This window comes from Papilio xuthus, unplaced genomic scaffold (genome assembly GCF_000836235.2).
Source record: "Papilio xuthus unplaced genomic scaffold, Pxut_1.1 DF825946.1, whole genome shotgun sequence".
Classification (NCBI taxonomy): Eukaryota; Metazoa; Arthropoda; class Insecta; order Lepidoptera; family Papilionidae; genus Papilio; species Papilio xuthus.
Genome location: NW_013532703.1, coordinates 6,486,260 through 6,513,078, shown reverse-complemented (window position 1 = coordinate 6,513,078; position 26,819 = coordinate 6,486,260). Strand labels below are relative to the sequence as shown.

The 26,819-nt window shown below is 34.6% G+C and overlaps 2 protein-coding genes across 5 annotated transcripts in view; one reads left to right on the top strand and one right to left on the bottom strand.

Moving 5' to 3' along the window:
• The window catches only part of LOC106124461 (scavenger receptor class B member 1), a 32,020-nt gene extending 10,989 nt beyond the window's left edge, over window positions 1-21,031 (top strand). For 3 of the 4 annotated variants that reach the window (XM_013321142.1, XM_013321143.1, XM_013321144.1), the window contains exons 3-11: window positions 15,085-15,176; window positions 15,837-16,000; window positions 16,493-16,637; window positions 17,264-17,464; window positions 17,633-17,860; window positions 18,032-18,146; window positions 18,271-18,421; window positions 18,515-18,656; window positions 18,737-21,031. In XM_013321142.1, the coding sequence (XP_013176596.1) occupies window positions 15,085-15,176; window positions 15,837-16,000; window positions 16,493-16,637; window positions 17,264-17,464; window positions 17,633-17,860; window positions 18,032-18,146; window positions 18,271-18,421; window positions 18,515-18,656; window positions 18,737-19,405 (1,907 nt within the window). In that variant the 3' untranslated portion in view covers window positions 19,406-21,031. Of the gene's footprint in view, window positions 1-920; window positions 1,620-15,084; window positions 15,177-15,836; window positions 16,001-16,492; window positions 16,638-17,263; window positions 17,465-17,632; window positions 17,861-18,031; window positions 18,147-18,270; window positions 18,422-18,514; window positions 18,657-18,736 lie in introns of those variants that run through there. The other variant, XM_013321141.1, reaches the window with a different exon arrangement.
• On the bottom strand, window positions 21,022-25,780 carry LOC106124463 (fatty acyl-CoA reductase 1). Its single transcript, XM_013321145.1, has 13 exons — window positions 25,650-25,780; window positions 25,318-25,414; window positions 24,826-24,956; window positions 24,548-24,635; window positions 24,149-24,221; window positions 23,972-24,062; window positions 23,656-23,801; window positions 23,342-23,451; window positions 22,993-23,076; window positions 22,589-22,697; window positions 22,169-22,417; window positions 21,814-22,071; window positions 21,022-21,361 (listed from the first exon to the last, which is right to left on the bottom strand). Exons 2-13 carry the CDS (start codon window positions 25,406-25,408, stop codon window positions 21,241-21,243), a joined length of 1,551 nt encoding a protein of 516 aa, XP_013176599.1. The 5' UTR covers window positions 25,409-25,414; window positions 25,650-25,780; the 3' UTR covers window positions 21,022-21,240.
• Window positions 25,781-26,819: the final 1,039 nt, after the last annotated feature.

Below are 26,819 nucleotides of genomic sequence, written 5' to 3'. Positions count from 1 at the left end.
ATGAAAGGTAACATTTACCTGATTTGGTTTGTCTGAGTGACACAGTTCATTTTGTGATAAATATCATTCAATTATAATTAGTTAATTTAAATTTTTCCTTCTTGATTAATATTGTAATGTTTCTACGGTATTCCGTCTCACAACTTATATCTAGAAAATTATCTGAAAAATATTTCTTGTTAATTTTTTTCGCTCTTTTTGCTAAAATCTTCTTCTTCGAAGAGCTTTCAGTAACATAAAAAACAAAGCGTTTTTTTAGTTTTTATTTTTTATTGAAATTTCAAGATCTATGCACATGTGTAATTTACATTCAATGAAACACGTAAATTATTTTTAGGCTTTTAAAGTCCTACACTCTCTCACAATTTAGGTTTTTTTCAACTCGACGCACTTCCGTTTTCTACGAGTAAACGAGGAAAGTAAATGTTAAGTGACAGTTCAATTAATGTATGGTAAAAGACGTTTCAGACGGTTAGTTTATTGTCCAACAAAATCCAAATTAATGGCTGTCGTCCTAAGATCCCGTTGTCTCTAACATCAGCTATGCAGTCAACTAACAGTTCACGACTACTAAAGAAAAAAAGCATTGTCATCATTCTTTTTGCCGTATCTTGCAATGCCACTATTAATTACTATCCACTCGCAATGTATTTCTGCGGTGAAATTCACTTGATGTGGAAGAACCCACATTCTAATTATGCTAACTCATTTTTCTATGACGTCACTAATTAAAAATACGTCCCATGGAAAAATACATCGTCAATCGATACCTTCGCCATTTCACAAACAATTAAATTTATAAAAAAACAGGTTGTGTAGACACGCACGCACACAACCGCGCTGACTTACGTCGGTGTGCGTTGCGAAATTTTATATAAGCACAAGAAATGTAAAGCGAGATCTCATTAGATGGCCGAGCGACTGACCGCCGCCGCCGCGACATATTGTTTAAAAAAAACAATATTTTTATTCTGTGCGCGAAGTGGCGCGAATTTCGATTTACGCGCCTAAAATATATGAAATTTACTGCATGTTTTATTAATCGTATGTTTACATGAAAAGTGTATCTTTATGAGTGATTATTGATATATTGTGTGACTGATTTAGCTATAAATTTATGTATGGTGTAATAAATATATTACCGCCTTTAAATAATTGTCAAAGCGCTTTGATCTATTTTAACCATACAAAATTAAAACAAACAATATTTGGAATTAATATTACGAATATTGCCTGATAGAACCTTTTATGGATAGTACGAAGTGCAATTAAAATCGTATTAAAAAGATCAGTCGTATAAACGTTAGTATTGATTGTATAGTTTGAGTCAGAGTAAAGTGAGTTGTGCAAAATGAAGGACTTGGCTCAGATATGGAACAAGTTTGCGGGAAGACAGTACGCCTCAGTGAACTCTGCAGAAAAAGAACTCAGGGACCTGTCACATAACAGGCTAAAGAGAGCAGACATCGATGTGTCCAGTTTTGAGCAGAACTTTTCAGAGTGCGAGGGACTGAACTACAAGTTCACGGAGGAATTGGACTTTGCCGACAGGAAGGATGCCATTATAAACAGATTGTTTGAAAGACGAAAAAAAGGACAAATCGCTAGACAGCCTAAATGTAAGTTTTTGCTGTTATAGTAATTTTTTTTAATTGTATTGTTTAGTTTACTAGGTTAAACATATAAATATTAATAAATATTGGAGTGTCGGTATGTAATATCGGAAAACAATTATATTTCTTAATTTTGGCGGGACTTTTAGTGAAGGATCCGGCAGTATTTATTTATGCGAAGCTGAGGAAGTTATAAAATAAATATAATTTTAGATCCCCCAATTAAATTTAACTCGTTAAATAGACGTTATGTATGGATATTATATATTAATATTTGACAAATTACTGAATTTTTTGACTGAGATTACCAAAACCAAGATAGAGTAGTATTATTTGTTATTTCATACTATGTTCTATACTTGTGCCAAATGTTTAATATTTTAATCAAACGTATCCGAAGTGAACCATAAACTTTTCTGATATCACAGGTGACCTATGAGTTTTTCCAGAACTTGTTCTACATCTATACCAAATATCATCGAGATAAATTTAGCCGGGCTGGAGACGCGTAGTAACAAATATTAATCCAGACATCGATCCATCCATCTAACCACTCGCATATATAATATAAGTGAGAAGTAAGATTGTCAGTTAATTTCTTTAGATTTAAATAACTTATCATCAACGATTTCAACTCACGACATGATCATTAATTGAAAATATGATAATCGTATATTTTATTGATATTATTTGTCATGCTAATGAAAAACACATTATAAACGGAATACATACATCGGATGTTGCTGCGTACAATTAAAAATAAATTATTTGTTTCTTCCCTAATAAATAAAAACAAAAACATCAAAGTTCATTGTAGCCATAACTGATTTATACGCCACGCCCTAAACAAAAATCCTTAATTAACATTTTAAAACATGCATCAGTGACCGAAATCCAACAAAAACAATATGATTCTGTGCAAATGTTAGCCCAAAAAACATATTAATTAAATTACGACTGAAAAAAAACTTGCAGCAACAAAAACATCTAACTAGATTTAAATGTAAAACGTTGTCACCGCCATCTAGTGGTTATTTCTGAAAAATTACATTTTCTTTCATATCCTACAATATTTTTATGTTAATGTTAATTTATTTACGATAACTTCTATAAAACACGAATATTATAGAATGTGATTTGATTGAAGTCTGCCAACAAATAACACGTTGACTTATAATTATGACATTGAAACAGTTCGCAATCAAGACTTGTAATATCGTTTCGTCTTTTATGAAATTTCTTTTTTATTTTAATGATTATTATTTGATAAAAAGAAATCTATGAATAACATAAGTGTAAACATTTTAATCTGCAAACAAATCACGGAAGCGGAACTGATCACAATATATGTAGTTCACTCAAAACGCTGAGGGAAAAACATCGTTTGCTATACTGTAATATGTATATCACTACGAATCATTATTATATTGAAAAACATTATTTTTTGTTACAAAAACAAATGTATTTGTATGTTTAAATTATATAATATTAAGTGGGATTTTATTATAATTCAAGAATATAAAGTTACGAGTATATAACGTATAACGCATCTTGTCAGTTGTATGACATTAGTTAGTAATTTAAATTGTTTAAACTTTCGTGAGACATTATAACAAATTAATTAGGAATGGCTTAATTCACGTATCGTCCGGCGACGACACCGATTGGTTTCAGACCCTTCGGGGGTTCATCTTCAGGGCGAGTGTTCATTTAATTTTCTTCGTAGTCGCGACGCGTCTCGCAATTTAGTTGTCGGTGACAATGTTTGTGGGCCGCATTTAGCCAGGGATACTACTTGAACTAGGAACTTTTACAAATTGTGTAGAATATGTGAATTACTGTTTATTGCTCAAAGTTCTGTTTGGAAATGTTATCGTAGGGTTTTTTCTTTGTCGTGTCTAGATTTAAATGAGTTGTTAAATCGCCATTTCCCACTGTATGCCTTACAAGGCATAATGAATATGCGATGTCGTTACATTATTCATAAAAGCATAAACGTTGTTCTAAAATGGTCTTAGGATTGTGGGTAAATCTTATGCTTTTTCTAATGTTCATTTGTTTACTAACGAACAAAACGAACTCCCTATATCCACATGATTGAGAACGTCAGAGTATCAAATCGAAGGTTCGAATCAATCTTTTCTATTTTATCGTAAAACAACTCCTCGTACAGGAAAGAAAATGAAAGAAAAAACTATTGCCAACTTGAATTAGAAATATACTGGATTTCCAAATGTCTTTTATTCGTTGAACTCTTTTCCTTGTACGACATTGTCATTGGTAATATTGTTTCCCTTAATTTATTTAAGATTTCAAGTAATGAACTTTATATTAATTTTTGGTAACAACTAAATATGTAAAGTTTTGTTGCAGATTAGTGGTATAATATCAAAGTGGATGTTCTTGATAACTTATGTACATTTAAAGTGAAAACTTTATCCCGAGCATTGATCATTATCTTTGTAATCACTAACACTTTTCATTTTTCACGTATCACGGGAATCGAGCGCTCAATAGTATTTTGAAAGCAGTTATCTTGTTTCAATCGAGTTTTCCCTCGCGTTCGAGACAGCGCAGCGTCGCGACTACGTGCTTATTAGAAATCTGTCTAGAAATTTAATATTATCTTTGATGTTAATAACGGTGACATTGACCGACGTGACCGATGACAAAGACGGCTTCTCTAACTCTGCGCGACTCCCATGGCTCATATTATATGACCTTTCATCATCTTTTGGCTAACGATTTGAGGAAAAAATCAACGTTTGCCAAAATGATAATATTAACAGAGATCTAATTTTCTAAGTGAATAGTTTTAAAGATACGGAAGAGTTTGCATCTATTAATATATTTAAGAAATAAAAAGTTGTATAGTTTAGTCATAATTTATGACATTCGAAGGTCATAATAAATTATATGGCATATAATAGAATCGCGATTCAATTATATTTTGGCATAAATGAATCCATAACGACTATCAGCAGAGTTTAACCGCAGCGGCATTGAACCGGCGTCCCATTTAACTGACCAGTTTAATGTCGCCTTATTAAATTCCAACTTCCGCGACAGAAACTTCTAGAACCAATTTAAAAACCGCAATGTTTTTAAAATATTGTATCAAGATTTACTATTTAATAGTTATTTAATGGCGTATAATAATATATCGTATCGTTGTATAGCATTCAGATATTTCTGAACTAATCTTACAAAATTTGCGTAACGATTGATAAACCTAACTTTTAATATTTTGTTTAAGAAATTGTTTTTTTTTGCTTACTGACAGTTCAGGAGCGCGGTAATAAAAATTTGCGAATATTGGATTAAACAATAATAAATATTCAAACGAGTTAATATTTTAACAAAAGGTGTATTTAGTGATGCAATAATACAGATTTTACAGGAAAATAAGTTAAACAATGAATGATAATAAAAGCCAGTTCTCGCTAACTCATACAAAAAATGTATTTTGACATACATTCAGTATTTTGTATTACATTATAGCGCATTAGTGTTTCCCGTGTTTGCTTTGTGACTAAAATTTTTAACACATTTATGGGTAAATCAGTTTAGTTCGTGACGTAACGCTTTATTTTGGTTTGCCTCCTTTAGCACCATGTTACATTTAATTTTTATTACATTTTCGATTTGCTAAGCTATTTTGAATATTTATACAGCTTATGCTATTACCCTGTTGTCTTAATTTTCAGTATTATCTCAAGCTGCCTCTTTCTGATTTTAAGTTATACTTTGGTCAGATATTTCATTGATCCTTAACCTTTTGATGGCCGGCACCGCCCGCGTACTCAATACACTCACAAACTTGATCACGTTAATCAGACAGTATCTTTTTTTTTACGTTTTATAAGCTAGCGCTTGACCACGATCCCACCTGGTGTTAGTGGAGATTTGGTCGAAAGATGGTACGCGCTAGCTTAGTAAGTGCTCATTCACTCTACTTTCAATTTTTTGTCGGAGTTATCAATTTGATTTCGTCGTTTTACAAATTTTTAAACTCGATTCATAAATAGTATCTCAGAGGTCAGCGACGTAGTATCTTAAGCGTTAATAATTAATATAAATCAACTAATAGCAATTGAATTGCAGTAGTGAACTAGTATGCAAATTATTCTCGTAAATACAAAGTTCTTGATACAAATCCTTGTTCGAATACCGCGAAATATGAAGACGCGTGTCTCCGCCGCATTGCATATTGTATATTTAGTTATCACTATCGCCGCTTAACAAGAAGGTTATGTAGAGAAGTTTTCAAAAATCCTCCAAATTATTGTAACAAACTGATGTCCCTGAGGATTTATAGTTGTTAGTATTACTTTCGATTAATTGATTATTATTTATACACATATTTTAATTGTTTTATTTAGCTGTTTGGTGATTAATGTAAATAAGAGGACTTATTGTCAATTTTGAAAGCAATACGCAAATGACAAATGTGGAGGGATTGGATTCAGAGAACAATATGTCGTGTTGCGCAATATACATAGTTTATAACAGTTATGTATCTGATCAGGATGTAGGAAAACATTTTGCGGTTTTGTTGTAAATTTGCAAGTTTAAGTGATACATACCAGTTGGTTGTTCACTCGAATCATTTACATACAACACAACACAACGTGTTTATATAAATTATGTACAACATCTGTTTGTTTCTTGTGCCAACTAGATACTTTATCACACGACACTTCTAAATCCCTTCTAAATCTAACATTACATTTGTAAATGTTCAAAATATTGTGTTAATTGATTTTGTACATATACACCGACAAATATATAGAACTAGAAATGATAAGTATTCCTTATATATAAACCGAGTACATCAGTAGGTAGGTATAGATAAACACATTAAATAGGCATCCTTCTGTTAATTAAATATATAAGAAACAAGTAAATCGTTTATTTGATTTGTATTATATTTTGTCTAAGAATACAAATGTGTGATGTCTATTTACTCATTGTTCTAGGTATATGCTCGGCCTTCCCCGAATGAAGTTATTCATACTGTACTTAGACTAAAAACTACTCAATCGCATTACTGTGAGATGATACGAGATTCGCATACTAAATATAAGATTACTTCTCACTACAAATAAATCCTGTAGACCTGCCGCTACAAGCTTTGACCTAACGATTCCATCGTAACGCAGTTATTTTTTAACTCATAAAGTCTGTTTTAATTCTGTATAAATTTAAATAACTGGTTTTGTTTAAGATTAAGATAAAATAGTTAAGTTGCCGGTCGCGTATGTATGGAATATTTTGGTAATCGCCCCTCAGTAACGGGCAACGCGAATTTCGTTACGGCGTTAATTACTTCCTACAGCGTGAACATATATACGAACACGATACTTGTTGCTTCCGCGTTCACATTGCACACGTTTACTGGCAACATGTTATCTTCTGATAATAGCCGATGTCCGGGGGCAACATTAATGTTAAATCTCTTTTATTGATGACGCAAAACGGGACTAAGTTTAAGACATAACGCACTGAGTTTGAACTACTTATGCTGTACAAAGAAGTTGTGAGCATAGTTTAAAGCTGTAGATTAATTGAATACGGATTCTATGACACCTCACACTCATACTACAGGTCATAATGGCACGGACAAGCTCCACTCTTCACTCAGTTGTAGCAAAAACTCTGCACTAGTCATGATATTTTCAGACGTCAGAATTTTTTAACGAGATATCGAAATTTTATTTCGCGGGATGATTTCCGTACCAGTTGATGATTAATGACACCTTTGCCTTTGTTATCTCACAAGTGCCATCACCGGCGCGGCGAGATGGTTCTACATATATCGCAAAAACTATTCACCGAATTAACTGTTTTATCTAACCGCAACTTTAGAACTTGTACAAAAACTATGAAAGAAGATAATCTTTAATAAACTCGAGTCATGTATTGATTGAAACGTCACTCCAATCACATTTGTATATTAATATATTGTAGTTGAATCACTGTTACGTTATGGTGACAATAAAAAAATATTTACTCATTTGACATTTAAAGTAGGTGAATAATTCTAGCCTACTGAATTTGATGCCAAGTTAAAATAATATTTTATTATATTATTTGCACAGATTTGTTCCTTGATAATTATTAAGCATTATTTTGATATTGTTATCTAATTTTGTATTATATTTTTTTTCTAACTCGTGTAAACATCATTTTTATTGGCCGTTTCTAAATTGTTCCACAAATTTTACATCTTATGATTTTTTTTGTATTATATTATATTATTTTTATGAAGCATGTGACATGAAAATATGTTAAGTAAGCTATATAAGATACTAGTCCACGAATGTTTCACTTACCTATAGCGGTGTTGGTGGCTCTTCTAAAGGCAAACAGTTTTAAGTTTTAATGGCAGCACTCGTGGTCGATATAATGATAAAAACTGCCTGTGTATTGTAATTGACTTGTTAATGATTATATATGGTAATTCTACCTCTGCCTACCGACCTCCGGCCGGACAAAGGTCTCCACAATGCCTCGATAATGCCTTTTAGGTGTTCACTTTGCTCAGACTCGATCAATATACTTAGATTAACATAGGAGTTATTGTGAGACTGGCTAACAACAAAAATTCTAGGTCTATTCTAGGTATTATAAATCTTCCATGTGCTCTTGTGAAACCTGCTTTTAAGAAACACTTTTGTCCAAGAGAATAAACGTCTCCTGTAGATGCAAAAAATATGCGAGAGCAAATAACACTAAACTTTTTTCTGTTTAACTATAATAATGTAATACAAATAAGACCTGTGAAAACTATAATTTAAACTGTTTGTTTTGTTTCAATGAATTTGAAGATCAATATAGTGTAATGTAGCATATCTTGTCGTATCAATTGTCACGTAGAAATTATTTGAGTTGTGTAATACGTGCTCAGTGGCACGACTTTTTATTTTCTATATCGTATGCATACTACAGTAATGTATTACGAATGCGTACAGTAGCAACAGTGGTAGACGCCAGCAACAATAATATCTGTTGAACGAATGCGGCTCGAACTGTGCAATACCACGACCTTACAGAAGGCCGCCATCATGCGAAAGAAATTCCGCGTTTTATCTGATGTGTTTAGCGCTGGAGGACTAATTTTAGTCCTCGCTTTTCTTATCCTTTTTTTTATGAAAAAAGATTGTGATTTGACGGAAGAGATGACGCATATGAAGGTGAAATATTCCCTTTCTATGCGTCATATGCTTAGTTGAATAAAAATAGGCAACAAATCTGCAATTGCGGAAGTCTATGGGTAGTGGTTGTCTCGCTATTTCGGTGAATTCAGGAGGCCACTTGTTTGTTTGCCACATTCAACTGAATAAAAAAAACACAGGTAAAAAGAAGTTTTATTACGAAACGTCCTACCATATAGACCAAATACTCGTATATCTGTGTTTCTTTGCCTAATTTCCATACTAAATTATTCCAGACAAGTTCTCAAAGAGTACTTTTATTTTATTAAAATATTGATTTATAAAATAATTACGGCTGAGTGTTTATCTAAGAAATATTTGTCTTAATGTCGCTCAGGAAACCATTGTCAAATAATTCGTTTGCTAGATTTTCTCCTAGTCGATTGCGGGTTCTGTATTTTATTACATTACTTGTATGGATCGGATCATGTTTGTGTCCTTGATGTGTCCTGTTGGAAAGTAAATTTATCATGGTACAAAATTGCTATAACTTACTCGTTTGTATCTAGTAGCGGAATACCGTAATGCCTCTCTTACGTTTTTATAGTTGTAGATCCTTGTTTTTATGTTGTAACACTATTGAAGGATCCCTGAATTGAATGATTATATTTTTATATTAATGATTATGTAATAGCATTAATTATGGAATGAAATAACATTCAGCGTAAATTTGCTTTTACTTCATTTTATTTGAATAACAAGACAACCATCATCGAGCCATTCAAACAAACATTATTTTCTTACTTAGCTGATGTATTAAACTCACTATTAAATTAAATGTAAACAAATAGAGTCTGACATTTTTTTAATATTTCATTTACTCCTATTTTGGTTGCTAAGCAAAATGTTGCCCTTGCTACACATTCAGATTGCATAAGCAAAAGCAAATCTGATGTCAAGGTCAAAGTCCATCTAATATGTACTTGTCAAACGTGACCACGTATATTTGCTTACAGAATTTTCAGACAAGTGAAAACTTCACTGTTATATTTGTTTATTTGAATTGAAAGCGTTCCTAGCTATTCTTACTATTCTTAAATGCTATTATATTTTTTTCATCAGTTATCACTCGACAGTAACCATGTTCCGATTCCATTATTTTGTTTATAATCATAGGTAATTAAATTAACTTAAAGTGCTACTATTTATGATAATATGCTTTTTTATTATAAAAACCAACGTTTTTTTTATTGTATTGTGTAACAAAAAAATACTTTGTACAGAATATATAACGAGTATTATCGTGTCGTTGTACATACATACGCGTGCTTGATATAAGAGCGTTTTATCGCAGAAATGACAAAGCTTTGTGATTAAATATTGCCTCTCAGAGACAAATTTTGTTTAGTGACGGTGTATGAAATTTGGTGGTTATTTGATAAAAAATTAATAAATTTTAAGTTGACGCAAAGTATTAATTTACATTAAAAGTAATGTTGAGAAATACATTTAGTTAATCCGTGTCTTGTCGATCTATCGATCTATTGATTTAGTATACATTTGTTAAATTTAGCCTTTTATCTTCTCTAAGTACAATAGTTGAATTATAATTAAAGTTATTTCAATAATGTAAAATTTTCTGAATAAATGCTCATCTAAACCATCAACCAACAAGCTCCTAAAGTTACAGTAACATCGACACAAATACAACATGTAAGCGAATAATTTGCAGCCATCTTGTTATGAACTTGAACCGTAATCCGCACTGTGGCGTCATTCCCGTTAGCCGCCACGTTTGGTACGGGCTTTCCAAATTAGCCTTTGTTCAAAATATGTATATTCATGGTATAAGGAGTACATCGTATTAAAGGCGAGTAGTAAATAACATTTGCAATTATGTTTTTTATCACTTCTTAGAGGCATTAGACAAGATAAGAATCAACCGACACGACCAACTTTTTACCACCCCTCTGAAACAAAATATGCTCGGATTTAATTGAGTAAGCGAAAAAAAACATGAGTAATTAGGTGTCAGAAAAAATTTGCCTATGCGCATTTAGAGTATAATTTGTTATATTGTAAAAATTGATGCATCATGATGATGTCAAGTCATGCAATTAGCAAATTAAGGTAAGATGGAATAATAACATTAGATTCTAGTAAATTTCCAGTTCGGTCTGAAGGCAAGTTTAAATCGGTACTGCTGTAAATCCTCTTTCCAGAATGTTTTTGTCTTCGTCTTTCGAGCTTAAGCAACTGGTCGAGGGAAAGTCAACAATGATGACTTCAAGGTATGCTGCATAGGCGATTTAAATAAAAAATAGTACTATTTTAAAAATATTCCTTTGTTCTTTGAACACGCGACTGCGACTAACGACTTTACCAATATATAACACGTACATTTTGCTTTATCGAGGTTAATTCTTTGACCGCCTAATTTTCGATTACAAAAATAATGTTCAATTAACGTTAATGACATTTCACACGATATAAAATATTTCCACGACGTTTTTTAGGTTTATAATTTAGATCCGGGTTTGATGCTACAAACAACCTATCTATTTTAAGACATGAATACAACTCAAATTATTTAAGTATATAATTAACGTATTTTATATTAAAGTTATCTTACAGTTTTTTTGTAAATTAGTAATAAAATTAACTTGTTATCATGACAAGTATTATTTGTTTTTGTGGCGTGTCTGTATTTTAAAATTAATACTTACTCTTTGACGTGCGGTGCCATTCAAAGTTTTATAAGTTTGTTCGGTGTCAAAAAAAACAGGGAAAAACTAAACTGTGTCGGCAGTAAAAAAAACTATTGTGGTTATTGAAATTGATTGATACATAAAGATCGTATCTTATCAAAGAGCTTTAGACATTCGTTTTTTTCTGATTTTTTATCTTTTTTATAACCTTAATTTTTTTAAATATTACTCTATTAATTACTAGCATCGTACGACTTTAGATTCTAATATACATATAACCTGATATTTCGTATCTATCGTAAAATTAATAATTATTACAAGATTAGTTAAAAAACTAACTACCAGATGTTGAAATGACAATTAATTACCTTACTGAACAATAACTCGTATCATTTTCTTGATACTTTGAGATAATTATTTAACATATTTCATGATACTGTAAATATTTATATGGTTGTTGCAGCAAATAATGTCGTAGCCGGTTATGTACTTAATTTATATTGGTGTGTTATATTGTAAAATGTAAAATTTTATATTTATTGAAAACTAAAACAATTAAACGTATTCTTCCTCCAACTGTTATAAGGATTAAACCAGTCAGGCTTTCAATTGAATTATTATCAGTGCCATGTTTTGGTGTGCGAATAAAATGGCACTTTTATTACATTCCATTGCTATATTTTTATTATCATCATCGTCCACCTTCCCTTATCTTTGAGGGGTTCGGAACACTGTGTACAATTCCTCCATAAATCTCTATGAGCCGTCTGCATGCAGCATTTTACACAATCCATCCTTACTTTCTTTCGTGTTCCTTTTTAGTCATCCACAATACTATTATTTCGCTATATTTTTATCACGATTATAAAATCTTTACTCAAGTACGTCTAATAGTAATTACACTTTTTGTTCATTAGCCAAATGTAAAGTTAATTGATTTTTTTTAACTTCAATATGGTTTAATGCGATGCGGTGGAAACTTTTCGATGTGTTTCTTAACTATTCTTGTATCACTGTAGTTTAATTGCAACTTTAAAACATCGATAACTGTCATGTATTCAATATTTTCTATAGATTTCATTTAATTAATCATTTAGTTATTTACATATGTAAATTTGTCTTAATTAACTAAAAAAACTTAGTCTTAGTCTTCAAAGTTCAATCCAGTTTCAATTCAGTAGAAAAACAAGTATATTTATACCCGGAACAGTGTACGAGGTTATCAATTTATTAATATATATTTTAATATTTAATACAATGATCTTATGTCTGCGCAAAAAAAAAAAACATAACACCAGTTCCAGCACCATTATATCTAAATTATTTGATTAAAATTGCAATTGAAATTGAGCAATAAGAGATTTAATTTTAAACAAAAGAATTTAAAGATAATTGTAAAATTATTTTTTAATTTGCAAGTAAATTCGGAGGATCACAAGCACAGTATGTACTAATCCTTCATACATCTCCATGAGCCGTCATGTTTGAATTCCTTCCCCTTCTTACGCATATCCTCTTTCACATAATACATCCATACTCTCTTTGGTCTTCCTCTACCTTCGGAGTTAGATTATCTTTCTTCTATTTATTAAAAATAATAGATATGAACCTATTCTTTGAGCAGATAATATTTTATAGAGGAAGCGATTACCTTAATTATATGTTGATCAAGACTCGACTGCTCCGACCTTGTATAAAGTCCACTTGATCTAATTATTATAATACATCAAAACGATGTTTAATATATTTCTAGAATTTTTATCCAAAAATTCGTTTATATTATGTGAATCAATGTAATTTTAATTTAATAGATTAAATGAAATGAATATTAACATTAGCATCGCTTAATATTTACTTTTGCTACTGACTAAGAATATGTATGTACGGTTCAAAAGAGTTAACAGGCTGAATCTGTGCCACTAGTTTCCTACAGTTCGAGAACATATCATATTAGACGTAGAGAAATAGACTTTCTTTTCTGATTTTCGACCACTAAATATAATTAATCAATTAGTTAACTAATAGTTACGAGACATGTTAGGGCTCGTGGAAGGATTATAGAAAATACGTAATTTAGAAAAACGTATATTTTGTAAAGTATCACAAACTATTAAATTATATTATTAGTTATATTCAACAAGTTAGATGAGTGTACAAGGTCAACGGAACGAATCATTTTTGAATGAAACTCCGTAACGGATTTAATTTGCATTAATATCTGTTTTTTGATTGGTTTTTTATGACTATATTCCCAAATATGTCTACATTATATTATAATAAACCTGCAGGAAACGACGAAGAGTTCATATGAAAGTATACTGTGTGTTTTTGTGCGTTAACAAAACTCTTCTTTTCTGGAACAAACGAGCAACACCAGAGAAACCTCAAATGCGTTTTCGGCCTTCAAAGGAAATGTTGACGCTTCCTTCTTAAAGGTCCCTTAGTTGTAACTGTGTAAGAATACCACCTAGGACAGAGTACTCCACAACGCAGCTGTACGAGGTTCGAAGTTACGCGAAAACCTCATCGTTGTAGTATGCCAAACATCGGTGACGGTAGAATTTGAAACTCTATCGAGTCTTGAAATTACATTTTCTACTCTTGTCATTAAAGTTTATGAAATCGTGTCTTCTTACAAGCATTATATTTATTGGAAGCCAATAATAAAAACAACTATGACTTTTTAGCTCGAAACACAGAATTAAATTTAATAAAAATGCAACAAGAATAGAAATAAACCGGCCCCAAAACGAATTTTAATCCGGCATTTCTAAAACACGTGTTTGGTATTTTTGTTACATTTAATTTACGGCCATCGATTACCATTTCGCTTTGCGGCACCTTGACTCCTTCGCGGACCGTTATGTGGTCAAAATCTGCATAAGATGAGGTCGTCCGGCCTCGTAACGGAAGTGGCCTCTAATCACCAGAGGTCGCCGCCGGTGTTTTGACTAATTACATATACTGGTCGTCTTTGAACTTTATTTGTCTTAAAATTATTACCATATCGGAATGTTGAATAGATACATTTCTCCTTCGACCTTTACTGAAAAATGTGTGAAATCGTCACTTCCGTTTATGTTGTCTGCTCAGGTCAAGATTCTGATAAACTTTTATCACGGAATTAGACAATGCTTTAACTGATCTTAAGATACAACATGGATTATATTTTATACTGATTTCTCTGTAATAAGGTTGATCCAATGAGGTCGAATGCTTCTGAGTCACGTAAGTTAACTTGCCAGAGTTCCTGTCTCACCAATACTGACCCTGACCAATTAGGTGTGTTATTGATACTAAATTATAGATCACATTTTATGACTTAATGCGTGCAATAACGCAACACAACCACATTATTTCTTATAATAAAACACTAAGATTTCAACTAACACGCTTATTTTTTTTTAAGTTTTCTTTAGCCGACTTCAAAGAGAAGGAGGTTATCAATTCGTCTGCTTTTTTTATTTGTGTTATATAAATTGCAAATATTTAAATTCAATATTATGCTGTTTTAATTTATTACCAGATTAAAAAAAAATACAGGCCCTTACGTGAATAACATACATAGAGTATCGAGATACAGATATGTTAATGCTTTATTTCCAGGTCTGTTCCTGTTCCTCATGCTAGGGTTCTTCTCGCTCGGAGCGGCGTGTTTCATTTTGTTCCTGCGACCTTACGACTTCTTCTTCAGTCAGGTAAGCAACCATTACGTCTCTATTGTTTGTTATTTTATATAAGAACTAGCCATTGTAATGTTAATGTGACCCAATATTATTAATTTAATACGAGAACGTACCGTGGGGTTCCACTGTTTATACATTTGTGTCAATAGATATCGCCATCAAGCCCCATATCTTTGAAAATACAGAGAGCACACTAAGGTTTCATAGTGTGTTCCCGCAGCGGAAACCCACCACAATAATTAACATATACAGAACAAATTATTCAAAAGATAATAATATTATATTAAATTATAATAAATATGCAGATAGTATCTTTTTTGTGGCTACTTAACATGTTGTTGTGAATTTTACAAGGAGATCAAATCCAGTTGTGCCAGTAAATACCAATATTTAATTATAATACTTGCAAAAAATGGGTTTTATATATTTACAAATAAAAAAAGAACACGCAAAACATAGTTAACATTAAAATTGTTTTTGTTACTTTTGCAAATGTTACCATTTTAATAGCACAAAGCGGCAAACGACCGAGCAACTAAAATTGTAAAGCGATTACTACGATATTCGCCAAATAAGCGAAGTGATAATTACATGGCAAAAAGTACGAGAGAGCTACTTACAGTCTGTGATGAAAGTAACAAAATAATTAGAAATGTTAATTTTGTATGGTAGAAAGCGATCCTGGAAGAGGGCGGGGAGATATTCGAGATGTGGCGCAAGCCCGAGGTGAAGCTGTACTGCCGCGTGTATCTATTCAACGTGACGAACGCGGAGGAGTACATGGCGGGCAAGCACGACAAGCTCAAGCTACAGGAGGTCGGCCCCTACGTCTACAGGTACTTTGCATTTTTATTAGATGTCCCCCTACACCAAGGTACTAAAAGGCAGCGCCTAGGGAGGAGTGGCGGTGCCTGGTAAAGCGGGTCACTGATACTTGATGACCACGACCAGTCTGAAAAGACTGTAACGACAAAGACGAAGATTTAGAGATTTTGTGTTTACGAATGATAGTTATTACTCACGTACAATAGATAATAACATAGTAATGTTAACAGAGGAAAATGTGGTATTTATTCAAAATGAAGTAAATAGTACTTACACTTAATGTTGATACTTGTGATAATATGGCTTCTTTAATCTAATTTGTAAAAACTATGACTATGTTTATTCATTAAAACACTACTGGTTAATTGATAGCGTTATTTTATACGTACATTGATGTCATATATTTTATAGCTTTTCATCAGGAATATAAAAATCCTCAACATATCGCAAAAAAATGATAATATTAGAAAGTGATGTAATAAAGAAGGCGATTGAATGTTCAGAGAGCGGCTGGAGCACGAGGTGGTGCAGTTCAACGAGAACGGCACGCTGTCCGCCATCCCGCGACACCCGCTCGCCTGGGAGGAGGAGCTGTCCGAGGGCAACAAGGAGGACGATGTAGTCTACATGCCGCACATCGCACTACTGGTACATATATTGTAAACACAAACTCATTATTGTTCCGTTTTAGAACTACTAATTTACTGGTACTCGCTAATTTAGTTAAGTCATTTCACCCCAGTTATATATTTTAGATTACGTTGCTTACTTACTTAATTATATCAAAGTATAAAGTAACTACTACATAAGTATGTTTAGTTTCGGTCCCAGTTAGTTGTATTGCCACCGAGTGGAAGGTTCGAGACTTTAACATATTTCACCTTCGCAAGTTCTGCTTTTGTAATTATTATACTTAATAGGAATTACGCCACCTGGCTACCCGATGCGGACTTGCAACATGCAAACAACACCCATTATTTGTTACAATTCATATTGTCAAACAAACGTTACAAAATGTTCATTATAAGAACACTAATATTAATTACTACACATGAATTAAATTCAAAAATAAACAAATAAATACTTATTACTTCATAGTCACATTTAAAATGATATTGTTAAACAAGAGTGTAAGAACACTTTCCTATATCCTAAAGCTAAGTGTCGTGAAGCAAAGTTTTAAAAGATTCATGTTTAAGACATAGTTAGTGCTGAGAATGATGAAGAGATTGATGTCTTGTGAACATTACACTTCAAAAGTATGAAAATTGCAGAGCATCGCGAACGTGGTGTCGAAGCAGAGTTTCATGACGCGCTTCGGACTGAACAACCTGATATCTCTGACGAACACGCGGCCGCTGGCGCGCATGACCGCGCGCGAGTTCATGATGGGATACAGCTCCAAGCTGATGACCCTCGGCAACACCTTCATGCCGGGATGGATATACTTCGACAAACTCGGCCTCATCGATCGGGTAACTTATACACATATGCTAATTATACATTTTTTGTTCTCTTGTTCCAAACGGACGGGCCATATTTAATATATGTGCACAATTCTTTATAATTATAAGTTTAATCCGCTTCTTAGCGTTTGCCTCCTGGATATAATGATCACATTTTTGTTCGTCGTCAACCTCCAGATGTACGACTTCGAGGGCGACTACGAGACGATCTTCACCGGCACTGACGACGTCACCAACTCCGGCCTCATCGACACGTACCGCGGCTCCACGCAGCTGCCGCAGTGGGAGGACCGCCATTGCTCCAACGTGCAGTTTGCTTCCGACGGCACCAAGTTCAAGAGCGGCGTCTCCCACAACCAGTCCATTCTCTTCTACAGGAAGAGTCTCTGCAGGGCCGCGCCTCTGGTAACACATCTCACCGCCGAATGCCGCGATACAACACTCTTTATATTTACAACTAGCAAAACAATTTATTTATGAATCATTCGAATTCACTCACGAAAAGTCTATAAATTAATCAAGTATTGTTTAAATGTTAAATTTATAAGAATGTGAACATAAGATGATTGTTTGCAGATTCCCGTCGGCGAGGGCGTGAGAGGCGGTCTCAAGGGCTTCATGTACACGTTCCCGGAGCACATGCTCGACAACGGCAAGAACATTAAGGAGAACAAATGTTTCTGCAGAAAAGGTAAACATACAACCCGATGTTATATCTTTCGTACGTCCAATACTTTCAGAACTTCAAATGACTCTGTTCAGGCGCAGAACAATCACATCACATCAAAATTGTCTAATGTTCTGCATCTCTGCAGGTAAATGTCTGCCGGAGGGTCTGATCGACGTGACGGACTGCTACTACGGCTTCCCCATCGCCCTCTCTTACCCTCACTTCTACAAGGGGGACGACGTCCTCTTCAGCAAAGTGGAGGGCCTCACCCCCAACAAGGAGGATCATGAAACTCGGTGTGTATTAACTATTAGATAGTGTTACTTGCGCACTTTTACACGAAGTACATTCTTAACGAATCCGTCATCTGATGCTAACTTCATGTCCAGGTTTTGGATTCAGCCGGACTCGGGTCTCCCTCTGGACGTGAGCTCCAAGTTCCAGATCAACATGGCGCTCGACGACATCTCCATGATCACAAACACCGAGAGGTTCTCCAACATGTACCTGCCCATGCTCTGGTTCGATATCGTGAGTCTCGTCATCTATTTCTGACGTATGACATCGTGCTCCAGTACAAATTATAATATATAGAGTTTTGTTAATTTCAGAGAATGTACAGTTTGACGCCCTCGTTGGAGCAAAGGTTCAACTTGTACCTGAACGTGCTCCCCGTCGTAGAGAAGTGCGCGATGTACTTCTGCTTCATCATCGGCGCCGCTCTCATCCTCATCACCACCTACATTCTCACCTTCAAGATCATGTTCAAAAATTACAACAACGGCCAAAACAGAAAATGTAACTTCAACTTCAAAACTAACCTTTGGTTCAATCAGGAGAAAACGAAAAGCAAAAAGTCCTGCGGCGATTCGGTGTACGCGCCCTGCGAGATTCCTCTCCACGACACAGAATCCGACAACTCCGATCCACAATTCGACGATAAGAAGCCCGGCTTCATAAAATCTCACAGCGAGAAAATCAAAGAGCTGAGCAACAAACTGTCCGACAAAGTCCACGGCTCCGTCGGAAACGTTAAAGGTTCCATCAGAGGTGAACTGTCTCAAGTGAAGAAAGCGATCAACGAACGGAAAAATTCTCTGATAAATCCGGAGGCGGAGAGGAGCGACTCCGGCGAGGAGTACTCACACTACAAACCTGTCAACCAAAGCGACAGCGACGAAGAATGCAAGTATCTGGAGGTGATCGACGACGGCAGCGACTTCGACGACGCCTCCGTCCTCTCCGCCCACAAGAATCAACTCTACATAAACATCGGCTGACTCTACGACTTATATCAAATCTTGCCAGAACCAGACTCTTGTCGTTCCAAGTGAATGTGGACCGATTTCTTTACATAGTTCGGTTTCCTCTTAGTGTTTGTACGACGTTAGCATTTAACTATTTAACCAAATATAGATTGTCGTGTTCGCTTCCAAGTAACTGAATATTCATCTGAGTGAAATGATGCAAATCAGTCAGTCGTCAGATTTATTGAAGGCTTAACTGTGTCGAGTGAATTTGTGTCGGACTAAATATTTTCATGCGCTCTTTGTTGGATGAGAGGCGACATCTTGAACTGCGCGGACGATTTGGTGAACTGAATATTTGGTTTTACAAATATTAGGGAGCTTCATATTTATTATATTAGTTTTAGTGTTAGCACAAGTAGGCGCGGATCGTGTCGGAGCCGTTTCTACTCGGGCCGTTATCTACCTGATGTAGTTTTAGTGTATTATTTTAAATAGTATATCCGTTGTGTAGATTAAACTATCTCGCTCAGTAAGTATTAAGAGTTAGACACTTCGTTATGCAAGGCGATGTAAATCTTCTAAACTCGTCGATTTTAGTCGCTAAACGAGTACTGCCATGCGATGTCATAGATGACCCGGCGCGCGTCGCCGACATGTGCAACGTTATTTTCGCGACGCAACCTTACAATATTAGTATGGAGAATTTCCTCGCCTTGTGTACGCAGGGTCTTACACTTTGCTCAGTTATTACACGTATAAGAGGATTGTAATGGTAAGCGACATGATTACTGTGATTTTGTAGTTCTTCTGTGAATCTGTTTGTATGTGAGAGTGAGCAGCGAGCACTGAGCAGTGAGCAGTGAACACTGAGCACTGAGCACTGACCACTGAGCAGTGAGCACTGAGCACTGAGCAGTGAGCACTGAGCAGTGAGCAGTGCTTGTATAAATTCATTAAAACAGCATGTAGCAATAACATGATGGTTTATCTTTAGCAGTGGACATTAGGAGGATTTAATTGAATGAACCTGAACATAATTATGAGTTTTTTGAAACATGACGTATGTACAAATAATTAGCTAGTGATAGTTACATTCACATTCATGTGTGAACATAACATTATACATACAACATGTTTATAATTCAACGTTTTGTCTAATAATTTGTTTATTTAACATGGGATTTTAAAGAATACATTTTCGTTCGTTCTTTAGGTTCGTTCAAATTAATTAGTAAAAAAAATTTATGCTTACTAATTGTACGATGTGATCATTACTTAATTAATACTCAAATGATATAAATTTATTATATAATTATATTTAAGAAATGAATGATGCTAGTTATACGTGTATTTTTATATGTCATGACATTCCTTGGCCTTATTACTTGCCTTTACGTGTCAACTCAACTGTACATACATCGACTGTTTATATTTCTTGATAACAACTTCAGTTATTAGTCGATGTCGATGTTATGTTAATGCCTAACTATTTCCTGTGTGATATATCTACATGTCTTATAAAATATCGTAATTCTTAATTATCTAGATATAGTCAATATAGTTATAGAAAAGATGGATGGTGCTCGGTATATTTCGCACTTGGTTCATTCCAAGCGTACCGTGATGTTTAAAAATTAAAGAAATCAAAAACTGAAATTTTGTTTTATTATATTTAAATAAAAATTATTAACGTATCACACGCTCAAGTCATCACATATTATGTCAAATTGAGCAATGATATTGTACTAGAAAATGGCAAGTTAATTCCGCTGAGACGGCTCGTTAAGACCACTTGCTAGGTCATCATTGTGTTTATGATGTTTTGATTGATAATAAAGTCATTGTCAAACAATATATGTATATAATTACTCAAAAATTAAAGTGTAAATATTTTGTAGTAAGTCTTGGACGAAGGTGACGTGCAGCAGCCGCCACAAAACAAATCCATAGAACAAGCACCTCACCACAATGTCCACGATAATCATCCTGCAACAAATCAAATACTGACACACACACATACTGACTACTGTCACACATATTAGCTTTTTTCCGCGACTCCGTCTGCGCGGAATAGCAGCATATCCAAACTTAAAAACCAAATTTAAAAATCCATAGAACCGTTCTGGAGATATCTTCTAACAAACATCCATCAAATCCTTACAGATCATTATAAAGCTTCAATGAATGTGTCTTGCACGAGTAGCTTGTACACTGTGATGATTGTCCCTACACCTCGTTTCGATCCAACGGCGAATTGAGAGAACGGGAAAATGTCTACATGGCGTCTATTTCTGCACCAACTTTACTAATCTTAGGTTATATTGTGACAATTGTAATATGAAATTAACTGTTATTCCATAAATAGTCTGGTATTATATGTAGGAGTTTCAGCGTGCAGTTTGTCTATGATTCAAGGTGTGGATTGGAACAAGGAATACCTGTGATAATGTGCTTTGGCCTTGGGCAGATCTTCATCTTTCTCTTTGAGCAGATACTTCCTGCCGCCCATGCAGCTGTGTTTGAAGAACTCTTCTTTGTCGATGCCTTCCATCTCGTAGTAGAAGTCTTCCTTATCTGCTTCCTGCAGGCTACTCCGCAATTTCACAAAGTTTTTATTGGTGAACGTCCATTGCTGCGTCAGGTAGTAACGAAGTGCAAGGTTCGCTATGTAGATGCGGCGTTGGACTTTAACTAACCTGAATATTGAAAAAACTAGAAAGCTATAAAATTCTATAATAAACACACTATACACAAATTGTGTTTAAATTACATTAAAATATTTATAATACTGACATAGGCGGCTTCCCCGCAATCCACAAAATGAAATCAATGAAGAGCGCAGGCAGCAGATGCACGAGGAGCACATTGATGTAGTAGACAGTTTGATATGTGGTGATGGAGCCGCCTGCGGGCCACAGCGCGTCGTTGAGCGGCATGTCAGCCACCACCCGCCGGCCCAGGTCCAGCAGCGCGGCAACTGTGATGTTGTTGAGGTTGCCCGCGCAGCAGTTGTACACCGGGATGTCATCCGATGGATCCAACCTTTGACACAATTATATGTAACACGCCATGACTACATACTACAGGAACTATGGTTTCTAACCTTGAAGGAAACTTTCCGTTCTTAGGTCTTATTCTAAAACTGTGAAAGTTGTTTAACTATTCTATGGACATAGACATATTTGTTTAATGAATGAAATCATGGAAACTTACGGTTTGGTGCCCCTAGCCCACGCGGCGGCTATGAAGGCCTTTATTGCTACGTCAACGGGCATGTAATCAGATACCAATTCAGGGTTCGAGTACATACTGCGCAGTATTCCTGGAATTGAAGACAAAACGTAACAAACGAAAATGTCCCTCGAGAAAAACAAGACACATGTATAGGTAACTAGTAACCGTTCCGGAGATACCTTCAAACAAACATCCATCCATCCATCCATCCATCCAAGCTTTCGCATTTATAATATTTAAGAAGAATAAGCTTTAAACCTAAAGTATAAGGTTTATAAACAAAAGATGTTTAACCTACAATGTGTACATACACTTTGTTTACATACATTTATCTACATCTTATAAAAAGTCCATCACATAAATGTCTGTTAAACTCTCCTCACCTTTTCCACTGGCGACAAAGATTCCCACTGGACCATTGAAGTTCTCGATCCAACCCGGCATCGGTTCTCGGTGGGTTGATATTACTGAAAAAAATAAACAATATTCTCTTATCTTCATTCATATAACTAATATCAATCAACTAATTTCATGTGTGAAAAGTACCACAGTAAAAATACCATTATTATATATTATAATTATATTTTATAAGAAGTATTTATAAATTGAATATTTACAAAATAAAGTTTAAGTATCGTAATTAAGTAAAATCATATTAAGTATACACAATTTGTTGTGACACATAAACAAACAAAAGGCTTGTAAAGTTTGAATGTAACAATAGCTACTTACCTATAGAGGGTCGCATGATGACTGCGGGCAGGTGTCCCCTCTGCTCGTACACCACGTGCTCGGCCAGCTGCTTCGTGAATGTGTACGTGTTGGGCAGCTCCCCGAGATATCTGACACAATATTTACATAACACATTTATCTACAATCCTTTATTGTAAGATCCTTCACTAAATCTCCCGATATTTCCTTGCTTTGTATTTCTAACTAAATAACTTAAAAACGGCTAAACCGACTTGGCAGAAAATTATTAAATAGGTAGATGCCATGCTTTGTGTCCCAGTTATAAAATAAAGTAGTATTGTAGTAATACTAACTTGGGAGTGAGAACCTTTAGTGTGTAGTGGTCAGTCTCCTCGCAGACCTGCAGGGTGTCGCGCCAGTCCGCCAGCGGCGGGTACAGCATCTCCTCTATAGGGTCCCGGTTGGTGTTGGCGTACGATGTGGATACGTGCAGCAACACCTACAAATACAGATCACCACAGTAATATCATCACTTCACTGTTCAATGCTGAATTAAACAGTTCTAGAAAATGTGTCCTCCGCAGAAAAGTATACACTTTTAATAGAGTCTTTGTTCTTCTAAATGTGATAAGATCACTTGACTCTTTGATATATTATTAGAGCTGTTACCTCCAAAAACCTGACTTCTTTTGCCAGTTCTACAACTTCTCTCGTGCCTCGCAGATTTAAACGCGCCGCAACTTCCAGGGGGTCATCAAATCTGGATAAACGTTTAATTCATTGAATTGATTGAATACAATGTTATATTTATTATATATACAATATCATTCTAAATTCAAAGCTCACCTTACGCTGGCTGCAACGTGGAATATGATGTTAACGCGATTCACCAGTAGAGCTCTATCTTCTACGGATAAACCTAAAAATATGAACCAAAAACTATATTTGAATTTTTTTGATTGACTCAATTTTTTTTATTTTTCATAATTACAAGCCTTATTTCCACAAGCTTATTAAATCTGTTTTATACAATATACATATTATAAAAATAAAAACAAACAATATTATGCAAATTAAATTTACCGTATACGAAGTCCACTGAACCGATTTAATTACAATAAAATTGCTAATTTCTCATAACAATGCTACTTCAACAGACATTGTCACTGGGGGAAATTAGGCCAAAGGTTAACATTTGCCTTGCTAATGATACGAGTGTCGGCGTCCGAAGTTGTTTAAACATACCTAATCCTATTTCACTGGCGTCGCCGGACACAACGAACACTTTGGACTCGAATAGACCAGGCCTTTCCTGCCTCAGACGATCGAAACACTGCAATGAAATTGAAAAAACTTCAACGACATTTTCAGTGTCGCAATCAAATTGCCAAAGTAAGATTAGATATTTTTAAGTAATGATGGCGTCTAATTAACTAGTTTTCTATGTTATGTGTGCATAAACATATAAAACAAATAATTTTGTGTTTCACTGAGATATGTAAGAATAGCCTAAGTTAACTGACAGGCGAAGAGAAGATATCCTGCAGCCTGTCTTCTGGCCTGACATTCTTCTTGGTTCTTAGAAGCAGGTAGATCTTGTCCAGCTCCGAGCAAGAGTACAGCAACTTCTCCACCAGCACCTTGCCCATGAAGCCTGCCAACATCACGTCACACAATTAACATCGCACAGAAATGTAGCACATATAGTTTGGAGATCGAGACATTTTTTAAAATCTACCTAAACTTCTGCGTTTAATAATGATTGCATTTCTTTCTTTCTACTTTGTAAGGTCCTTCCTGTAAACATTTGTATATTATATAAGGCACGTTCCTTAAGTTATTTTTTTAAATAATTGGAATTAGTTTTACGTTTCAAGAGACAATTTTCAGTAGTTTCTACTCAAACGACAAGTAAATTGTTTGAACTTTCCTTTCAGTAAATTTGGTTCAGTTGATTATCATAATGTGTGGATTGTGTTACTTGGTGTATAATACAATTATATGTGAAGACTGACCGGATCCTCCGGTAATGAAGAGCGTCTTCCCCTTATAGTACTCGGGGATCTGCGGCACCGCGCTCAAATCCCGCTCTTCTAGGAAACCCATCGCACTCTGCAAAACATTTCAAACAAATAGTTTAAACAAAAAAAAATATTCCGTACCCCTAGAAAAAGAACCTAGAAAAAGTGAGAGACTTTACATCGAACTACGCATCTTTTTATAAAATATACGTAGTTCGATGTAAAAACACCCCTCGGAGGCCCTTCCTCAGTGTAAGTGGACTGGAAAAAGATCGAGGTCGCCGTCCGTGTTCTTTAACACTAATTATATTAAAGTATTAACAAACCTGTTTTAAATAATTTCCCTTTTAATGTAATAAAAAGAACATAAATTGCACAACAATGTAGAGCAGACCGGTGACGAGCTCTGTTGAAATGTAACTGAGGCCATCGGCGTCAGCATGCGGCGGTGACGGCGGTGACGGCGGTGGCGGCGGCGGTAGCTATGTGCTGATACATTGTTTGCTGCTTTAAGGCGAATACAGCTATAATGAATGACTGATTACCGTTATATTCTGTTATCGCTGACTATAATTTGCTTATCCCATGCTTTATGTTGTTGCATACGGTAGAATTGCAATATCTACTTGTTTTTTTTGTGTTATATATGAATATCTGTTACAATGTTATTTTATAGTAAAATATTTATGTTTATTTCAACTAAGTTCTAGCCTTTGTGATAGGATATGATTTACGACATTAGTCAGATGATGAGATTCGAACCCTCGATCTCGCGTACGAAAATCCGTAACCTTAACCATTGGGTTCCTGGTGGTTCCGTCAGTATTATTTAATATTTAGTCAGATGATGTCATGACGATGAGATTCGTCTCATTATCTCTTATTATCCCATACAACATTGATCGACTTGGTTTTGAATGATTTTATTCCATCCATTTTTTTATTTTAATAGGAAAAAATTGTTTTAAATTGAATACCGTTATAATTATAAAACTTCACCTTAACTGTTAATCTGCAATTAAAAATTATACAAAGTACAAAATGATTGCTTATTGCCGCTTCTTCAGTAACATCTGTGAGGACATCGATATAATTATATATTTGTACATTTATATCATTCACTAATTATTATTAAAGGAAAATATATTTAAGTAAGTATAATAAGTAATGAACGTTTTATAATTGTAATATGGAAGCAATTGTGTTGTATTTGATCCCGAAAGTTCGTTTTGAATTGCAATTAACTAATATTAATTCATATCATTTTTGACGTTGACATGGGGGCGCTAGTGAGCTGGCATAATTTAATTTTGCTTATGCCCACCGGTCACTGACCTGTTTATAGGAGTCAGTGCCATCGGTTCAGATTTAATTTAACTATTTGTAACTTTCTTACTATATCTTTCTAATATTATAAATGCGAATGTTTGGATGGACTGATGGACGTTTTTTTGAAGGTATCTCCAGAACGGTTGCTTGGATCTCGATGAAATATG

Bases quoted from the DNA above. Each gene is read 5' to 3' on its own strand.
- LOC106124463 (XM_013321145.1), bottom strand. From the start codon at position 25,408: ATGGGTTTCCTAGAAGAGCGGGATTTGAGCGCGGTGCCGCAGATCCCC. The intron at 23,452-23,655 runs GTTAGTATTACT...ATATTGTGTCAG, and splicing joins CTAAAGGTTCTCACTCCCAA to ATATCTCGGGGAGCTGCCCA. The intron at 23,077-23,341 runs GTAAGTAGCTAT...TATTTTTTTCAG, and splicing joins CATCATGCGACCCTCTATAG to TAATATCAACCCACCGAGAA.